This window comes from Mya arenaria, chromosome 7 (genome assembly GCF_026914265.1).
Source record: "Mya arenaria isolate MELC-2E11 chromosome 7, ASM2691426v1".
NCBI lineage: Eukaryota > Metazoa > Mollusca > Bivalvia > Myida > Myidae > Mya > Mya arenaria.
Window position 1 is genome coordinate 20297334 of NC_069128.1, and position 18933 is coordinate 20316266.

General features: G+C 39.2%; 2 protein-coding genes across 4 annotated transcripts in view; one reads left to right on the forward strand and one right to left on the reverse strand.

Annotated features, from left to right (window-relative positions):
• LOC128241542 (dual specificity calcium/calmodulin-dependent 3',5'-cyclic nucleotide phosphodiesterase 1-like) overlaps positions 1–18933 on the reverse strand; it is a 370992-nt gene that overhangs the window by 348197 nt on the left and 3862 nt on the right. The window lies entirely within an intron of this gene.
• Positions 11661–15779, forward strand: LOC128240992 (mucin-2-like). Its single transcript, XM_052957978.1, has 3 exons — positions 11661–11707; positions 13379–14281; positions 14594–15779. The coding sequence occupies exons 1-3, from the start codon at positions 11661–11663 to the stop codon at positions 15777–15779; spliced, it is 2136 nt and encodes a 711-aa protein (XP_052813938.1).

Here is an 18933-nt window from a genome sequence, read left to right on the forward strand (position 1 = left end):
GCTGGTGTGTTAATGAACCCTGGACTTTTCAGCATGGCTGTTAATGAACCACGGACCTTTCAACCAGTATGTTAATGAACTCTGGACTTTTCAGCCAGTTTGTTAATGAACCCTGGACCTTTCAGCCTATATGTCAATGAACCATGGACCTTTCAGCCTGTGTGTTAATGAACCCTGGACCTTTCAGCCTATGTGTAAATGAACCCTAGACCTTTCAGCCTGGGTGTTAATGAACCATGGACTTTTCAGCCTATGTGTTAATGCACCCTGGACCTTTCAGCCTATGTGTAAATGAACCTGGACCTTTCAGCCTGTGTGTTAATGAACCCTGGACCTTTCAGCCTATGTGTTAATGAACCCTGGACCTTTCAGCCTGTAAGTTAATGAACCCTGGACCTTTCAGCCTATGTGTTAATGAACCCTGGACCTCTCAGCCTGGGTGTTAATGAACCCTGGACCTTTCAGCCTGTGTGTTAATGAACCCTGGACCTCTCAGCCTATGTGTTAATGAACTCTGGACCTCTCGGCCTGGGTGTTAATGAACCCTGGACCTTTCGGCCTGGGTGTTAATGAACCCTGGACCTTTCAGCCTATGTGTTAATGAACCCTGGACCTCTCAGCGTGTGTGTGTTAATGAACCCTGGACCTTTCATCCTATGTGTTAATGAACCCTGGACCTTTCAGTCTGTATGTTAATGAACCCAGGACCTTTAAGCCTGGGTGTTAATGAACCCTAGACCTTTCAACCTGGGTGTTAACGAACCATTAACCTTTCAGCCTGGGTGTCATAATGTACTATGAACCTTTCTGTCTGGGTGTTAATGAACCTTGGACCTTTCAACCTGGGTATTAACGAACCATAAACCTTTCAGCCTGTGTCATAATGAACTATGAACCTTTCAGTCTGGGTGTTAATGAACCTTGGACCTTTTAACCTGGGTGTTAACGAACCATAAACCTTTCAGCCTGTGTCATAATGAACCCTGGACCTCTCAGCCTGTGTGTTAATGAACCCTGGACCTTTCATCATATGTGTTAATGAACCCTGGACCTTTTAGTCGATGTGTTAATGAACCCTGGACCTTTCAGCCTGGGTGTTAATGAACCCTGGACCTTTCAGCCTGTGTGTTAATGAACTATGAACCTTTCAGTCTGGGTGTTAATGAACCCTGGACCTTTCAGTCTGTATGTTAATGAACCGTGGACCTTTAAGCCTGGGTGTTAATGAACCCTGGACCTTTCAGCCTGTGTGTTAATGAACTATGAACCTTTCAGTCTGGGTGTTAATGAACCCTGGACCTTTCATCCTGTGTGTTAATGAACTATGAACCTTTCAGTCTGGGTGTTAATGAACCCTGGACCTTTCAGTCTGTATGTTAATGAACCCTGGACCTTTCAGCCTGTTTGTTAATGAACCCTGGACCTTTCAGCCTGGGTGTTAATAAACCATAAACCTTTCAGCCTGTGTGTTAATAAACTACGAACCTTTCAGTCTGGGTGTTAATGAACCCTGGACCTTTCAGTCTGTATGTTAATGAACCTTGGACCTTTAAGCCTGGGTGTTAATGAACCCTGGACCTTTCAGCCTGTGTGTTAATGAACTATGAACCTTTCAGTATGGGTGTTAATGAACCCTTGACCTTTCATCCTGTGTGTTAATGAACTATGAACCTTTCAGTCTGGGTGTTAATGAACCCTGGACCTTTCAGCCTGTTTGTTAATGAACCCTGGACCTTTCAGCCTGGGTGTTAATAAACCATAAACCTTTCAGCCTGTGTGTTAATGAACTTTGAACCAATCAGCCTATGTGCTAATGAACCCTGGACCTTTCAACCTGGGTGTTAACGAACCATTAACCTTTCAGCCTGTGTCATAATGTACTATGAACCTTTCAGTCTGGGTGTTAATGAACCTTGGACCATTCAACCTGGGTGTTAACGAACCATAAACCTTTCAGCCTGTGTCATAATGAACTATGAACCTTTCAGTCTGGGTGTTAGTGAACCTTGAACCGTTTTACCTGGGTGTTAACGAACCATAAACCTTTCAGCCTGTTTGTTAATGAACTATGAACCTTTCAGCCTGTTTGTTAATGAACCCTGGACCTTTCAGCCTGTTTGTTAATAAACCCTGGACCTTTCAGCCTGGGTGTTAATGAACCATAAACCTTTCAGCCTGTGTCATAATGCACTATGAACCTTTCAGTCTGGGTGTTAATGAACCTTGGACCTTTCAACCTGGGTGTTAACGAACCATAAACCTTTCAGCCTGTGTCATAATAAATTTTATGAACCTTTCAGTCTGGGTGTTAATGAACCTTGGACCGTTTTACCTGGTTGTTAACGAACCATAAACCTTTCAGCCTGTTTGTTAATGAACTATGAACCTTTCAGCCTGTTTGTTAATGAACCCTGGACCTTTCAGCCTGTTTGTTAATAAACCCTGGACCTTTCAGCCTGGGTGTTAATGAACCATAAACCTTTCAGCCTGTGTCATAATGCACTATGAACCTTTCAGTCTGGGTGTTAATGAACCTTGGACCTTTCAACCTGGGTGTTAACGAACCATAAACCTTTCAGCCTGTGTCATAATAAATTTTATGAACCTTTCAGTCTGGGTGTTAATGAACCTTGGACCGTTTTACCTGGTTGTTAACGAACCATAAACCTTTCAGCCTGCGTGTTAATGAACCTTTGACCGTTTTACCTGGTTGTTAACGAACCATAAACCTTTCAGCCTGCGTGTTAATGAACCTTGGACCGTTTTACCTGGTTGTTAACGAACCATAAACCTTTCAGCCTGCGTGTTAATGAACCTTGGACCGTTTTACCTGGTTGTTAACGAACCATAAACCTTTCAGCCTGCGTGTTAATGAACTATGAACCTTTCAGTCTGTTTGTTAATGAACCCCGTACCTTTCAGCCTGGGTGTTAACGAACCATAAACCTTTCAGCCTGTGTGTTAATGAACTATGAACCTTTCAGTCTGTTTGTTAATGAACCCCGTACCTTTCAGCCTGGGTGTTAATGAACCATAAACCTTTCAGCCTGCGTGTTAATGAACTATGAACCTTTCAGTCTGTTTGTTAATGAACCCCGCACCTTTCAGCCTGGGTGTTAATGAACCATAAACCTTTCAGCCTGTTTGTTAATGAACTATGAACCTTTCAGCTTGTTAATGAACCCTGTACCTTTCAGTCTGGGTGTTAATGAACCATAAACCTTCAAGCCTGTTTGTTAATGAACTATGAACCTTTCAGCTTGTTAATGCACCCTGGACCTTTCCGTCTGGGTGTTAATGAACCATAAACCTTAAAGACTGTGTGTTAATGAGCTATGAACCTTTCAGTCTGGGTGTTAATGAAACTTGGACCTTTTAACCTGGGTGTTAACGAACCATAAACACACTTTCAGCCTTTGTGTTAATGAACTATGAACCTTTCAGTCTGGGTGTTAATGGAACTTGGACCTTTTAACCTGGGTGTTAACGAACCATAAACACACTTTCAGCCTTTGAGTTAATGAACTATGAACCTTTCAGTCTGGATGTTAATGAACCCTGGACCTTTCAGCCTGTGTGTTAATGAACCCTGGATCTTTAAGCCTGGGTGTTAATGAACCCTGGACCTTTCAGCCTGTGTGTTAATGAACTATGAACCTTTCAGCCTGGGTGTTAATGAACCCTGGACCTTTAAGCCTTGGTGTTAATGAACCCTGGACCTTTCAGCCTGGGTGTTAATGAACCCTAAACCTTTCAGCCTGTGTCATAATGATCTATGAACCTTTCAGTCTGGGTGTTAATGAACCCTGGACCTTTCAGTCTGTATGTTAATGAACCTTGGACCTTTCAGTCTGGATGTTAATGAACCCTGGACCTTTCAGCCTGTATGTTAATGAACTCTGGACTTTTCAGCCAGTTTGTTAATGAACCCTGGACCTTTCAGCCTATATGTCAATGAACCATGGACCTTTCAGCCTGTGTGTTAATGAACCCTAAACCTTTCAGCCTGTGTCATAATGATCTATGAACCTTTCAGTCTGGGTGTTAATGAACCCTGGACCTTTCAGTCTGTATGTTAATGAACCTTGGACCTTTCAGCCTGTGTGTTAATGAACCCTGGATCTTTAAGCCTGGGTGTTAATGAACCCTGGACCTTTCAGCCTGTGTGTTAATGAACTATGAACCTTTCAGCCTGGGTGTTAATGAACCCTGGACCTTTAAGCCTTGGTGTTAATGAACCATGGACCTTTCAGCCTGGGTGTTAATGAACCCTAAACCTTTCAGCCTGTGTCATAATGATCTATGAACCTTTCAGTCTGGGTGTTAATGAACCCTGGACCTTTCAGTCTGTATGTTAATGAACCTTGGACCTTTCAGTCTGGATGTTAATGAACCCTGGACCTTTCAGCCTGTGTGTTAATGAACCCTGGATCTTTAAGCCTGGGTGTTAATGAACCCTGGACCTTTCAGCCTGTGTGTTAATGAACCCTAAACCGTTTAGCCAGTGGGTTAATGAACCCTGGACCTTTCAGCCTGTGTGTTAATGAACCAAGGACCTTTCAGTCTGTGTGTTAATGAACCCTGAACCTTTCAGCCTGGGTGTTAATAAACCCTGGACCTTTCAGCCTGTGTGTTAATGAACCATGTACCTTTCAGCCTGTGTGTTAATGAACCCTGAACCTTTCAGCCTGGGTGTTAATAAATCCTGGACCTTTCAGCCTGTGTGTTAATGAACCATGTACCTTTCAGCCTGTGTGTTAATGAACCATGAACCTTTGAGCCTGAGTGTTAATGAACCCTGGACCTTTCAGCCAGTATGTGAATGAACCCTGGACCTTCCAGCCTATGTGTTAATTAACATGGCCATTCAGGGTGTGTGTTTATAAACAAGGACCTTTCAGCACATGCGTTAATAAACACAGGACTTTTCAGCCGGTGTGTTAATAAACACAGGACTTTTCAGCCGGTGTTAATAAACACAGCACCTTTCAGCTTGTGTATTTATAAACGCAGCACCTTTCAGCTTTTGTTTTTATAAACGCAACACCTTTCAGCTTGTGTATTTATAAACACAGCACCTTTCAGCTTCTGTGTTTATAAACAGGGGACCTTTCAGTCTGAGAGTTAATATAAAGCATGGGACCTTTCAGTCAGTGTATTTACAAACATTGGACCTTTCAGCAGGTGTTTTTAGTAAGCATGCAGGGACCTTCCTTTCAGCCTGTGTGTTTATAAAGATAGGAACTTTCAGCTGCTGTTTTTTTTAATAAACATTTGACCTTTCAGCCTGTGTGTTAATAAACACAGAACCTTTCAGTTTGTATGTTTTTAAACACATGACCCTTCAGCTGGTGTGTTTATATGTGTTTATAAACACAGGACCTTTAAGCTGGTGTGTTTGTACAGATATAAGGACCTTGCAATGTTTGGATTATTGAACAAGGATCTTTCAGTCACTGGGCTCATGAACACTATACCTTGCAGCCTATATGTTGATGAACACTATACCTTGCAGCCTATATGTTGATGAACACTATACCTTGCAGCCTATATGTTGATGAACACTGAATCTTCCTGTCCAAATGTTCATGAACACTGGACCTTCCAGCCATACGAAATAGAGACAGGACCATTTGCCTGTGGTTTGATAACAACTGGAAATTATTACCTCTGGGATAATGAACAGGAGGACCTTTTTCCTTTTTCCTTGTTAAAGAACACTGGATCATTTAGTTTCAAGTAACTGAAGTAATTACTTGGTGAATTTACAAGAGACTTGCACAGTAGGTATTGGAATTTAATGGTTATCAACATTCCTGAAAATCTCAGACCCATCAGTTCAATCTTTAATATTATCAGTGATAAATTTCAAAGCTGTTACAATCTGAATCAAAACAATCAAGTTTGAAAACATCTACATCATTTAATATGCTGTATCTATATGCCCAACACTCATGCCTATATTAGAGATTGTTAAGCTAATTGGTCCTTCTTTGAGACTCAATTATTGTTTTCAAAATTGAGTGCTTCTTTCAAAGTGCATGAATGAAATTAAAAGCAATCAAACTCCTTTGAACTCCCTGTTTTATGGGTGCCCTATAGTAATCACCCTGTCTGTCAGTCAACTTTTTTTTTAATAGCTTTTGAATTTCACAGTATTAAGGCAAACATAAATATTGTCAGATTTATGCTTATGATATTGTTAACTTTAAAATTAAGATTATCAAATGAATTAACTATTCACCACAACTTAAAAAAATCAAGCATTTCCAATGAGATTAAAATACAGCATCAATATATCACATTGTGACTGAGACTAAAATATTGCATCAAAATATCACATTGTGACTGAGACTAAAACATTGCATCAAAATATCACATTGTGACTGAGACTAAAATACTGCATCAATATAATACATTGTGACTGAGACTAAAACACTGCATCAATATATCACAATGTGACTGAGACTAAAATACAGCATGAACATATCACCATTATGACTGAGACTAAAATACTGCATCAAAATATCACAATGTAACTGAGACTAAAATGGAGCATGAATATATCACATTGCCAGTCAGAGACTAAATACAGCATCAAAATATCACAATGTAACTGAGACTAAAATGGAGCATGAATATATCACATTGCCAGTCAGAGACTAAATACTGCATCAAAATATCACAATGTAACTGAGACTAAAATGGAGCATGAATATATCACATTGCCAGTCAGAGACTAAATACAGCATCAATATATCTCATTGTGACTGAGACTAAGATACAGCATCAATATATCACATTGTGACTGAAACTTAAATACTACATCAATATATCTAATCGTGAGTGAGACTAAGATACTGCATCAATATATCTCACCTTGAGTGAGACTAAGATACTGCATCAATATATCTCACCTTGAGTGAGACTAAGATACAGCATCAATATATCACATTGTGACTGAAACTTAAATACTGCATCAATATATCTAATCCTGAGTGAGACTAAGATAGATACTGCATCAATATATCTCACCCTGAGTGAGACTAAGATACAGCATCAAAATATCACAATGTGACTGAGACTAAAAAACAGCATGAATATATCACATTGCCAATCAGAGACTAAAATACAGCATCAATATCACATTTCATATGAGCCAAGATTACTAGGTATGATCACGTGTAGTAAAACCGGTACTAGAGTACTCCAATTATCTTTCTATCAAGTACTTGAGCTAACTTGAACTTGTTTTCGGAAGAGACATGTTCATGTACCCTGTATGTGGGTAATTGTTATATTGAACATTTCCATTCATGTTTTTCTTCCTTCAATAAGTTTCAACTTATGAACAACATTAGAAAGATAAAATTAAAGAAAACAAAATGTTATTTCATTCATTTAATTTGTGGTTTGTCTTTTTATTTCACTTACTATAAAAACTTGTCACACTACAAAATAATTAAAAAATCATACACATCAAAAAAATTATAACGTCATTAAATCAGCATATGAGCCACACTCAACAATAATAAACTCAGCAACATTCATGCTAAATGCACATCTTGCGCTGGGGCTCCACTGGCAACTTGTTAAGAGTTGTTTGGGATTCATGTTTCACCTGCAGATGGTTCAGCATGCTTGTTAAGTGCCACCATTATAGATTACCTCTACACTAGACAGCTACATTCACACAATCATATTGGCTGTCGGCTGTCTGTTTTAAGACATTTATTGACCTACTCAATGAAATATTATTTCAAAATGAATTTCTTCATACTATTTTTTTTTACAGCATTAATATGGATAATTCTCAATTAAAGACATCCACCAATCAATAGTGGTGACCACTGCAAAAATACGCTCATTAACCAATCAGTGTTCATTATAAATTTGCCCATCAGAGTGTATTATTAAGTGAAAAATCTTAAAATGCTAAACAATAGAATTATGCGGGAGATATACCCCTATCAAAACTTTGCTAATTGAGTGCAAATTTCAAATTGTAACCCTTAGCGGACTGTTTGTATAATCTTGCAACAAAGGGGGGAGGGGGGGGGGGGGGGGGGAGGAGGGGAAGATGATGGTTGAGATTATGACTCTAAGGTTTTGTGTTTTGTGCATGATTTTTGTGTTTGGGACCAGCAATTGTGCTCAAGTCCTTGACTTATTTAGGTTTCTATCCATCGTCAGTATAATTTTAATGAAAATAGAAGGAACAATGGTCGGGACTAAGCCTCGACCAATTGCAAGTTCTCGAACGACCCGCCTGTTACAGATAACCGTGTTTTACTGTGATTTTTTCTTTCCATTTCTTGGGCCAGTCCATAATTTCCAATTTCCTTTCTGTAAATGTAAAATTCATGAGACATCTGTTGATCTAATTGCCATCTTGTCTCCCAATGCTGTAAATCTAGACTATAATTTTAGTCTCATTTCAAATGTGATATATTCAGGCTATATTTTAGTCTCATTTGCAATGTGACATATTGATGCTGTATTTTATTATAAGGGATGGAAACGAGTACTCAAATACAAATTTACTACTAGAGTATTTGATAAAAACAAAAAGAGAGTATTTTCAGCAGTTAAACAGACAAGTTGCGCCAATTATCCACCCTTAATTTAGGAAAATTTCAATCTTACTAATGCCATAATGTGCACAGTGGCATATTTTAATGTGGCTTGTTTAAAAAAGGTGTTTTCGGTAAAAAAATAATAAACTTTGCTATGCATTCTCTATTTATTGTTTTTTTTTCTATTACATTTTGTTATGACAGCTTTAGAAAGTATGATGGAAGTAAACAATCAGTAGGATGACTTCAAACTTTGAAAATATATTGTAGGACATTTCATAATGGACTAAATGGAAACTCGAGGATTTAACTGGGGCCCAAATTGCATCCTCGAGCAATCGCAGATTTACTGACTAATTCACAAATTGTTTAAGATTAACTCAGAAGAAAACTGTTTGAGAAATCTCCTGTGTTGTGGCTTATGATTAACCAATATATTAGGAAACTGAATCATTTCCTTCAATCCACAAAAATTAAATTGTTGTTTCGGCCGAGAAAAAACATTCAGAGAAATTTCTTGCTAACATAAAATATGTGAGTGTGTCTCTTTCAAGGGAAAACCCCACATAGTATTTGTTACCTGTTTCACTCTTAAGAAAGTGAGCAGAGAAAATGAAACATAACTTTTTTTTATTCAACATGGCTTCACAAGGACGCCTTTTTGGCCTTTTTTATGTGATAAATAGCAGTTGCTTAGGAAAAGAAATTGCAACATCAATTTAGTGTGGTCTGAGAGGCCTAAAATATTGGCAATAAGTGAAGTGTTTTTTCATGTACAGTTTCTTTCTTTGCAAAGAGTGATTTAAGCTACATGATAATTACATTCTACAGTTTTCAAGTAAACATATCATTTCAATTTTTGAAGCATTCACTGATTCTGGCCCAAGACCACCCCACGATTATAGAGGTGCAACATCTATGGCCTGTCTATTGACTTCACAGATCTATTAAACACCCCTGCTGCCATCACATATTTGGCTTATCATTTGTTGTATAATGTTGAGCATACTTCTGAAGAGGCGGGACTCATTTCCTCACAAAGCATCAATACATGTACACATTGGTGCGACTCATTTCCTCACAAAGCATCAATACATGTACACATTGGTGCGTTTCAACTTGCCAGTTAAATTGTTTGTTTTTTTTAAAATATGCTCCAAGAACAGTGTGGTAACAAACAAAATTCTTTGAAGAGTTGAAACTGATTGCCCGAAGCTGCTGTTTAAGCAGTACATACAGACTGTAACTTTAGTTTAAAATGGCATTGCAATAGTCTTTGTTTAACTGTCACAGATGGAGCATGTATTGCTAAGTCTAAGTTGCAAACAACAGTTAATATTAGTCTCCAAGAAAGAAACACAGTTCCTCATTAACAGGATTAATTTAAAGTCTTCATAAATTTAGGAAAGAAGAATAAAGTCACATCTCCTGATCTATATGTTCAAAAACAAGCATGCAATTTGTGTAATATTGCACATTACGGTGCATTAAAACCAATCTTTCTTCATACCAGCTTATGATCAAATTACAGCAAATTCATTTCTTCAATTTTCAGAATTTTCCAGCATTAGAAATTGTCAGTGTTTAATGCAGAAATAAGTCAGGGATTGCAAGGTAATAACGTTTTAATTAAATGATGCCATGGAAAACACAGAGATGAATCTAGCAGAAAATGTTTAGATGTATTATATTGTACCAGGATCTTGTTTAATGGCACAAGGATCAAAAGCCGCATCTTAATGAACGATACCCCATTTGTTCTACATCTCATGAAAACAGTAAATATAATGAGGATATTTGTTGATTTCAGGGTAAGATCATATTTTATTTCACAAATGTCATTGAAAAAGATATTTTCATGAGTGGCACAGCCAAAATATATCTTTTCAATATAAAAATACTATTTTTACATATAACTTTCTGTTTTAAAAGTGATGTACTCAATTATGATTAAAAGAAAGTATCTACAATTGACTTTATAAGTAGGTTTTAAAAGTTGATATTTTTACTGCTAAGCATGCAATGAAAAAAACGGCATCTTGTTATTTCAGTGATTAAACTCGGTATTTCAAAGCAGTCAGCATGAACAAAACAGTTTTCACTGTTAAATAAATAGATTCCATGACACCTTGTTAAAGGCCCTGATAAAACATATTTGTATATATTGTTGTATTTAAAAGTCATTTGTAATCATCTGTGTTCAATTATTAATAAAAGATAATTCAACAATGAGGGCCACAAATATTTCAATCAGTGCTTTGTGAAATAGAGGGTATTTGTTGATTGCAGTGTAAGATCGTATTTTATTTCACGAGTGTCATAGAAATACATATTTCATAAGTGGCAAGCCATGATTTAATTATAGTTTTTCTTTGATCAAGAGTGAAATTATATATGATCTTATACTGACTTAAACACATTTTCTTTTGCTTTTATGCCTGTTTCGAAGTTTTATTAGTACATTAAAAATCTATATCCCACCACTTACTGTGAAAATATAATTACAAGACATTGAAACTGTGTTGTTTTAATACATGCTATTCTTTAAGCAATTTATGATGCAAATTAATAAATTATATAACTTTATATTTATTTTCACGTTTTACATTTATGAACATTTACATGTACACAGTGGAAATCTAATGAATTCCACCACTTGACCATTCACAAACCTTATCAGCACCAACTCAGTAATGAGACCACCCGCCTATTAAGACCATATTCTCAATGTCCCATAGGTGGTCTGATTAGAGGGGTTTTAGTGTATTTTTTAATTTTCTAATACCTGTTTTTTTTGGAAAGAGTGTTTTCTACCCCTACCCATTGGACACCCCTCACTGATGATGTTAAATCTGATGACCTAGCTGTCAATTTTCTATTTACAGCTCATGGAAAAAAGGTTCTCGGATAATTATTTTTGCAGTTTATGCACAAAAACACTTTAAATTCAACAGGGCATGATTACATGACCAAATTACCATACCACCATTCAGTGAATGAACATCTAAAAGGTGGAACATTTTAGCAAAACAATTGCAGTTAATTATTTTATTTTAAGAGTTTGTTTAATGATATATGGGTATTATGTCATCCCTCACTGTCAGAGACCAGTCTGATTCGCTTGAAGACAGGTAGGATTACTGGTTTACTAGGTAAGTTCACCAGTTTACTAGATAGTTAACTGGTTTACCAGAAAAGTTTACCGGCTTACAAAATAGGTTTACTGGTTTTCAAGGTAGGTTTACTAGGTAGGTTTACTAGGTAGGTTTACTGGTTTTCAAGATAGGTTTTCTAGGTAGGTTTACTGGTTTTCAAGGTAGGTTTACTAGGTAGGTTTACTAGGTAGGTTGACTGGGTAGGACTAGGTAGGTTTACTAGGTAGTTTTACTGGTTTTCAAGGTAGGTTTACTAGGTAGGTTTACTGGTTTACTAGGTAGGTTTACTAGGTAGGTTGATTGGTTTACTAGTTAGGTTTACTGGTTTAATAGGTAGATTTACTGGTTTTCTAGGTAGGTTTACTGGTTAACTTTTAAAGGTAGGTTTACTGGTTTACTAGGTAGTTTTAATGGGTAGGTTAACTGGGAAGGTTTTCTAGGTAGGTTTACTAGTTAGGTTTACTAGGTAGGTTTACTAGTTAGGTTTACTAGGTAGGTTTACTAGGTAGGTTTACGCATTAACTAGGTAGGTTTACTAGGTAGATTTACTAGGTAGGTTTACTAGGTAGATTTACTAGGTAGATTTACTAGTTTACTAAGTAGCTTTACTGGTTTTCTAGGTAGGTATACAAGGTAGGTTTACTATTTAACAAGGTAGGTTAAATGGTTTACTAGGTAGGTTTACTGGTTTACTAGGTAAGTTTACTAGGTACATTTACTGGTTTACTAAGTAGGTTTACTTGGTACAATTACTTGTTTTCTAGGTAGGTTTACAGGTTTTCTAGGTAGATAAACTGGTCTACTAGGTAGGTTTACTGGTTTTCTAAGTAGGTTAACTGGTTTACTAGTAAGCTTTACTTGTTTATTAGTTAGCTTTACTGGTTTACTAGGTAGGTTTTCTAGGTAGGTTTACTGGTTTACTAGTAAGCTTTATTGGTTTACTAGGTAGGTTTACTGGTTTACTAGGTAGGTAAACTTGTTTACTAGGTAGGTGTATTGGTTTACTAGGTAGGTTTACTGGTTTACTAGGTAGGTTTACTTGTTTACTAGGTAGGTTTATTGGTTTACTAGGTAGGTTTACTGGTTTTCTAGGTAGGTTTACTAGGTAGGATTTCTAGGTAGGTTAACTTGTTTACTAGGTAGGTTTACTAGGTAGGTTTACTTGTTTACTAAGTAGGTTTACTGGTTTACTAGGTAGGTAAACTGGTTTACTAGGTAGGTTTACTTGTTTACTAAGTAGGTTTACTGGTTTACTAGGTAGGTTTACTGGTTTTCTAGGTAGGTTTACTAGGTAGGTTAACTGGTTTACTAGGTAGGTTTACTAGATAGGTTTTCTAGGTAGGTTAACTGGTTTACTAGTAAAGGTGCTAAAAATAATCCTCATCCATTTTGGCCTTTTGAAACTGTTTAATTAAGCGATAAATCATAAATCCATCAGATTGACTTCAAACAAGTTATCACCTCAACACCTAGGTCAGTTCCAATGTGAATCAAGTGGTTTTAGAAAAGATTACAGTTGATCCTACTCAAATTAATTTTGTTTCCAATATAATCTTTGAACATGTTTATTCCATAACTGAAAGACCAACAATGAAATAACCATATTCTGCACACTGATGAATATAAATGTAAATGGAATAAATCCAGGATTTCACATTGGGGTTGCAACCCTTGGATTTGGTATTCTCCACCCAACCCCTTTATCTGCTATACTCCTCCAACCCCAACCACTGGATCTGCTATACTCACCCACCCCAACCCCTGGATCTACTATACTCCTCCAACTCCAACCCCTGGATCTGCTCTACTCCCTCAACCCAATCCCTGGATCAGCTATACTCCCCCAACACCAACCCCTGTATCTGCTATACTCCCCAACCACAACCCTTGGATCTGCTATATTCCCCAACCCCAACCCCTGTATCTGCTATACTCACCAACCCCAACCCCTGGATCTGCTATACTCCCCCACCTCAACCCCTGTATCTGCTATACTTCCCAACCCCAACCCCTGGATCTGCTATACTCCCCAACCCCAACCCCTGTATCTGCTATACTCCCCAACACCAACCCCTGTATCTGCTATACTCCCCAACCCCAACCCCTGGATCTGCTATACTCCCTAACACCAACCCCTGGATCTGCTATACTCCCCAACCCCAACCCCTGGATCTGCTATACTCCCCAACCCCAACCCCTGTATCTGCTATACTCCCCAACCACAACCCTTGGATCTGCTATATTCCCCAACCCCAACCCCTGTATCTGCTATGCTCCCCAACCCCAACCCCTGGATCTGCTATCCTCCTCCAACCCCAACCCCTGGATCTGCTATACTCCCCCACCTCAACCCCTGGATCTGCTATACTCCCACACCTTAACCCCTGGATCTGCTACACTCCCCAAACCTAACCCCTGGATCTGCTATACTCCCCAACCACAACCCCTGGATCTGCTTTACCCCCCAACCCCAACCCCTGGATTTGCTATCCTCCACAACTCCAACCCCTGGATCTGCTCTACTCCCCAACCCCAACCCCTGTATCTTCTGTAATCCCAAACCCCAACCCCTGTATCTGCTATACTCCCCAACTCCAACTCATGGATCATCTATACTCCCTCAACCAAATCCCTGGATCAGCTATACTCCCCCAACCCCAACCCCTGGATCTGCTATACTCCCCAACTACAACCCTTGGAGATCTGCTATATTCCCCAACCCCAACCCCTGTATCTGCTTTACTCCCCAACACCAACCCCTGTATCTGCTATACTCCCCCAGCCCCAACCCCTGGATCTGCTATACTCCCCCACCTCAACTCATGGATCATCTATACTCCCTCAACCAAATCCCTGGATCAGCTATACTCCCCCAACCCCAACCCCTGGATCTGCTATACTCCCCAACCACAACCCTTGGAGATCTGCTATATTCCCCAACCCCAACCCCTGTATCTGCTTTACTCCCCAACACCAACCCCTGTATCTGCTATACTCCCCCAGCCCCAACCCCTGGATCTGCTATACTCCCCCACCTCAACCCCTTGATCTGCTTTACTCGCACACATTAACCCCTGGATCTGCTACACTCCCCAAACCTAACCCCTGGATCTGCTATACTCCCCAACCACAACCCCTGGATCTGCTATACTCCCCAATCCCAACCCCTGGATCTTCTATACTCCCCAACCCCAACCCCTGTATCTGCTATACTCCCCCACCCCAACCCCTGGATCTGCTATACTCCCCAACTCCAACCCCTGGATCTTCTATACTCCCCAACTCCAACCCCTGTATCTGCTATACTCCCCAACCACAACCCCTGGATCTGCTATACTCCCCAACCCCAACCCCTGGATCTTCTATACTCCCCAACCCAACCCCTGTATCTGCTATCCTCCCCAACTCCAACCCCTGGATCTGCTCTACTCCCCAACTCCAACCCCTGGATCTTCTATACTCCCCAACCCCAACCCCTGTATCTGCTCTACTCCCCAACTCCAACCCCTGGATCTGCTATACTCCCCAACACCAACCCCTGGATCTGCTATACTCCCCAACCCCAACCCCTGGATCTGCTATACTCCCCAACCCCAACCCCTGGATCTGCTATACTCCCCCAACCCCAACCCCTGTATCTGCTATACTCCCCAACTCCAACCCCTGTATCTGCTATACTCCCCCAACCCCAACCCCTGTATCTGCTATACTCCCCCAACCCCAACCCCTGTATCTGCTATACTCCCCAACCCCAACCCCTGTATCTGCTATACTCCCCCAACCCCAACCCCTGTATCTGCTATACTCCCCCAACCCCAACCCCTGTATCTGCTATACTCCCCCAACCCCAACCCCTGTATCTGCTATACTCCCCAACTCCAACCCCTGGATCTGCTCTACTCACCCATCCCAACCCCTGGATCTCCTATACTCCCTCAACCCAATCCCTGGATCAGCTATACTCCCCCAACCCCAACCCCTGGATCTGCTATACTCCCCAACCACAACCCTTGGATCTGCTATACTCCCCAATCATCTTCTGTCTTAATTGTTATCATAATATTTAACTAGATCATATCTATGCTTCATACTTATATGAATATTTATTTTAGGGATGGCAACGAGTAGTAAAATTAATACTCGAGTACTCGGATGTTCGTTCGATCGAGTACTCGCGTACTCAATTACTCGGAAGAATTGAATATGTGTTCGCGAAGACAAGATTGTGTATACATGTATCGTTAATGGCGTATATTGTGCGTTGGTCATATTATTGGTCATTTTCACCTTCAAAGTAAACTTTCATGATGATATGAAAAGAAAACAAATGTTGTTTCAGGCTTTTAATTTGTTTTATTCGTTTCATTTTATACAAGTATGCACAGCAGAAATGAACAACAATCAGAATTACGAACGAACGAAAATTAATAGCATACATAAAAAAGTGAACGAAATTCAATATGAAGTTCAATTTTTTAGTTGTTTACTCTACAATTTTTTTTTTTTAAATGATAGTTTTTCGTACTGTGTAATTGTTGTTTACCTCATAAATATTCATCATTCCTGATTTAAAATATCAACCAATCAATTGTGATAATCATTGCAAAAATAGTTAAAATATGCCTATTAAGAAATCAATTCTCGTAACGGTCGATACTCTTTCGCTCGTTAGCGTCCATTGTGTTGGGTGAAAGGTCTCTAATTGGTTAACAATAAAATTGTGTAGGTGAAAGTACCGCTATCAAAACTTCGCTAATTGACATCAGTGCTAATTTGAAATAGGGGTCCTTTGTTGACAGTTTGCAACTATCACAACAACTGTCAACTAATTGATTGAGGTCAATTGTATACACAGCGGGGATTAGAGGGACCGTAAATTTTCCTTTGGCAACTAACCAGATCTGATATTTTGTCTGTAAATCATGTATTTGGTGATTTTTAAAGATTTTTTGATTTTTTTCCGAGTACTCGAGTAGTGATTTGGTACTCGAGTACTCGGACGTTCGATCGAGTACTCGAGTACTCGGGTACTCGTTGCCATCCCTAATTTATTTATATCATATTTATATTATTAAAAGGCTATCACTGTTCAAAAACACAAACAAGTTCATGGAATTTTACTGCATCATAGTACCTTTAATCTTCTCAAATGTTAGCAGGTTATGCTGCAACATACTTTTCCAGCTAACATTCTGTTACAGTAACATTGCTTTCCATTAAATTGTTCTGTATCTAGGTCAAAATTACTTAATCGAATAAGCAAATTAGACTAACGGAGTTAGAAAAAGTCATATGAGGGAAGTTTGGTTCCATTTAAATGTCAGACTAATTGTCAGGAGGTATTTTTGCACAATGGCTATTAACTAATTTTTAGTTCTCTGAAATGTATCACCTTTTAGAGGATACTGTGATTGAATCCTTTTATATTATTATCAAATTCCAGATACATGAAGATGACATAAAATAAGGGAGAATATTTTCGTACTTAGCTAAGTATTTATGATCACCATGCTTTGTATGATGATCTGCCTGTGATGTGATCTATGTAACACATTGAAGGTACACTCTGTAAGAATGGGTAATGTAGAGGTTGAGAACACTTGCAAGTTAACGTTGGACTTAAAAGTCTATCACAAAACTTCTCTACCATCTATGAAATGTGTTCCTGCTGTCTCTGTCACACACCTTGAGGTCTAATGATAAGATGTTTGCCTCACCATAGAGGTTGTGGGTTCAAGCCCTACATGTAGAGTAGTCTCATTATAAGGTGTCAGCCTCTCACCACAGAGGTTGTGGGTTCAAGCCATACATGTGGAGAGGTCTTATGATAAGATGTTTGCCTCTTACCATAGAGGTTGTGGGTTCAAGCCCAACACGTGGAGTGGTCTAATGATAAGGTGTCAGCCTCTCACCATAGAGGTTGCGGGTTCAAGCTGTACATGTGGAGTGGTCTAATGATAAGGTGTCAGCCTCTCACCATAGAGGTTGTGGGTTCAAGCTGTACATGTGGAGTGGTCTAATGATAAGGTGTCAGCCTCTCACCATAGAGGTTGCGGGTTCAAGCTGTACATGTGGAGTGGTCTAATGATAAGGTGTCAGCCTCTCACCATAGAGGTTGTGGGTTCAAGCTGTACATGTGGAGTGGTCTAATGATAAGGTGTCAGCCTCTCACCATAAAGGTTGTGGGTTCAAGCTGTACATGTGGAGTGGTCTAATGATAAGGTGTCAGCCTCTCACCATAGAGGTTGTGGGTTCAAGCTGTACATGTGGAGTGGTCTAATGATAAGGTGTCAGCCTCTCACCAAAGAGGTTGCGGGTTCAAGCTGTACATGTGGAGTGGTCTAATGATAAGGTGTCAGCCTCTCACCATAGAGGTTGTGGGTTCAAGCTGTACATGTGGAGTGGTCTAATGATAAGGTGTCAGCCTCTCACCACAGAGGTTGTGGGTTCAAGCTGTACATGTGGAGAGGTCTAATGATAAGGTGTCTGCTTCTCACCACAAAGGTTGTGGGTTCAAGCTGTACATGTGGAGTGGTCTTATGATAAGGTGTCAGCCTCTCACTATAGAGGTTGTGGGTTCAAGCCCTACATGTGGAGTGGTCTAATAATAAGGTGTCTGCCTCTCACCATAGAGGTTATGGGTTCAAGCTGTTCATGTGGAGTGGTCTAATAATAAGGTGTCTGCCTCTCATCATAGGCAGAGGTCTCTTTAAAACACACAACCTTCACAGTTTTCTACTAAGAATGATTCATAACATTGTTAAATATCTTGGTACAAAAAATTAGATTACTCTTAAGTGTTTAACATTTGGTAACTCTATTTCTATGTAGGACTCAATATCGAGGCCACCTTCCATTCCTTTTGAAATGTGATTTATTTTAATTTTTTCCCTGCTTATGATCTAAAATGCTGCAATTATTGTGAGTGTTGCTTTCTCCAGTTGGTATTCTTTTCATTCTTACAAGAATAATGCCCAACAACTATGACACATTAACTAATAGAAACGTGTTTAATCATTTTTTTTCAGTGGTAAAATAATCAGGAACAATTAAATGTCATCAGATCAATAAAGAAATAAACGGAAGCATTGTTTACATGCCAGTAATCCTGGGAATTAGTTGTAATATTCATGGCAACAGGTTGTACAGAGATTTTCCATACCAACACAATTTATACTGCTTTAAATTGTTATAAGATATAA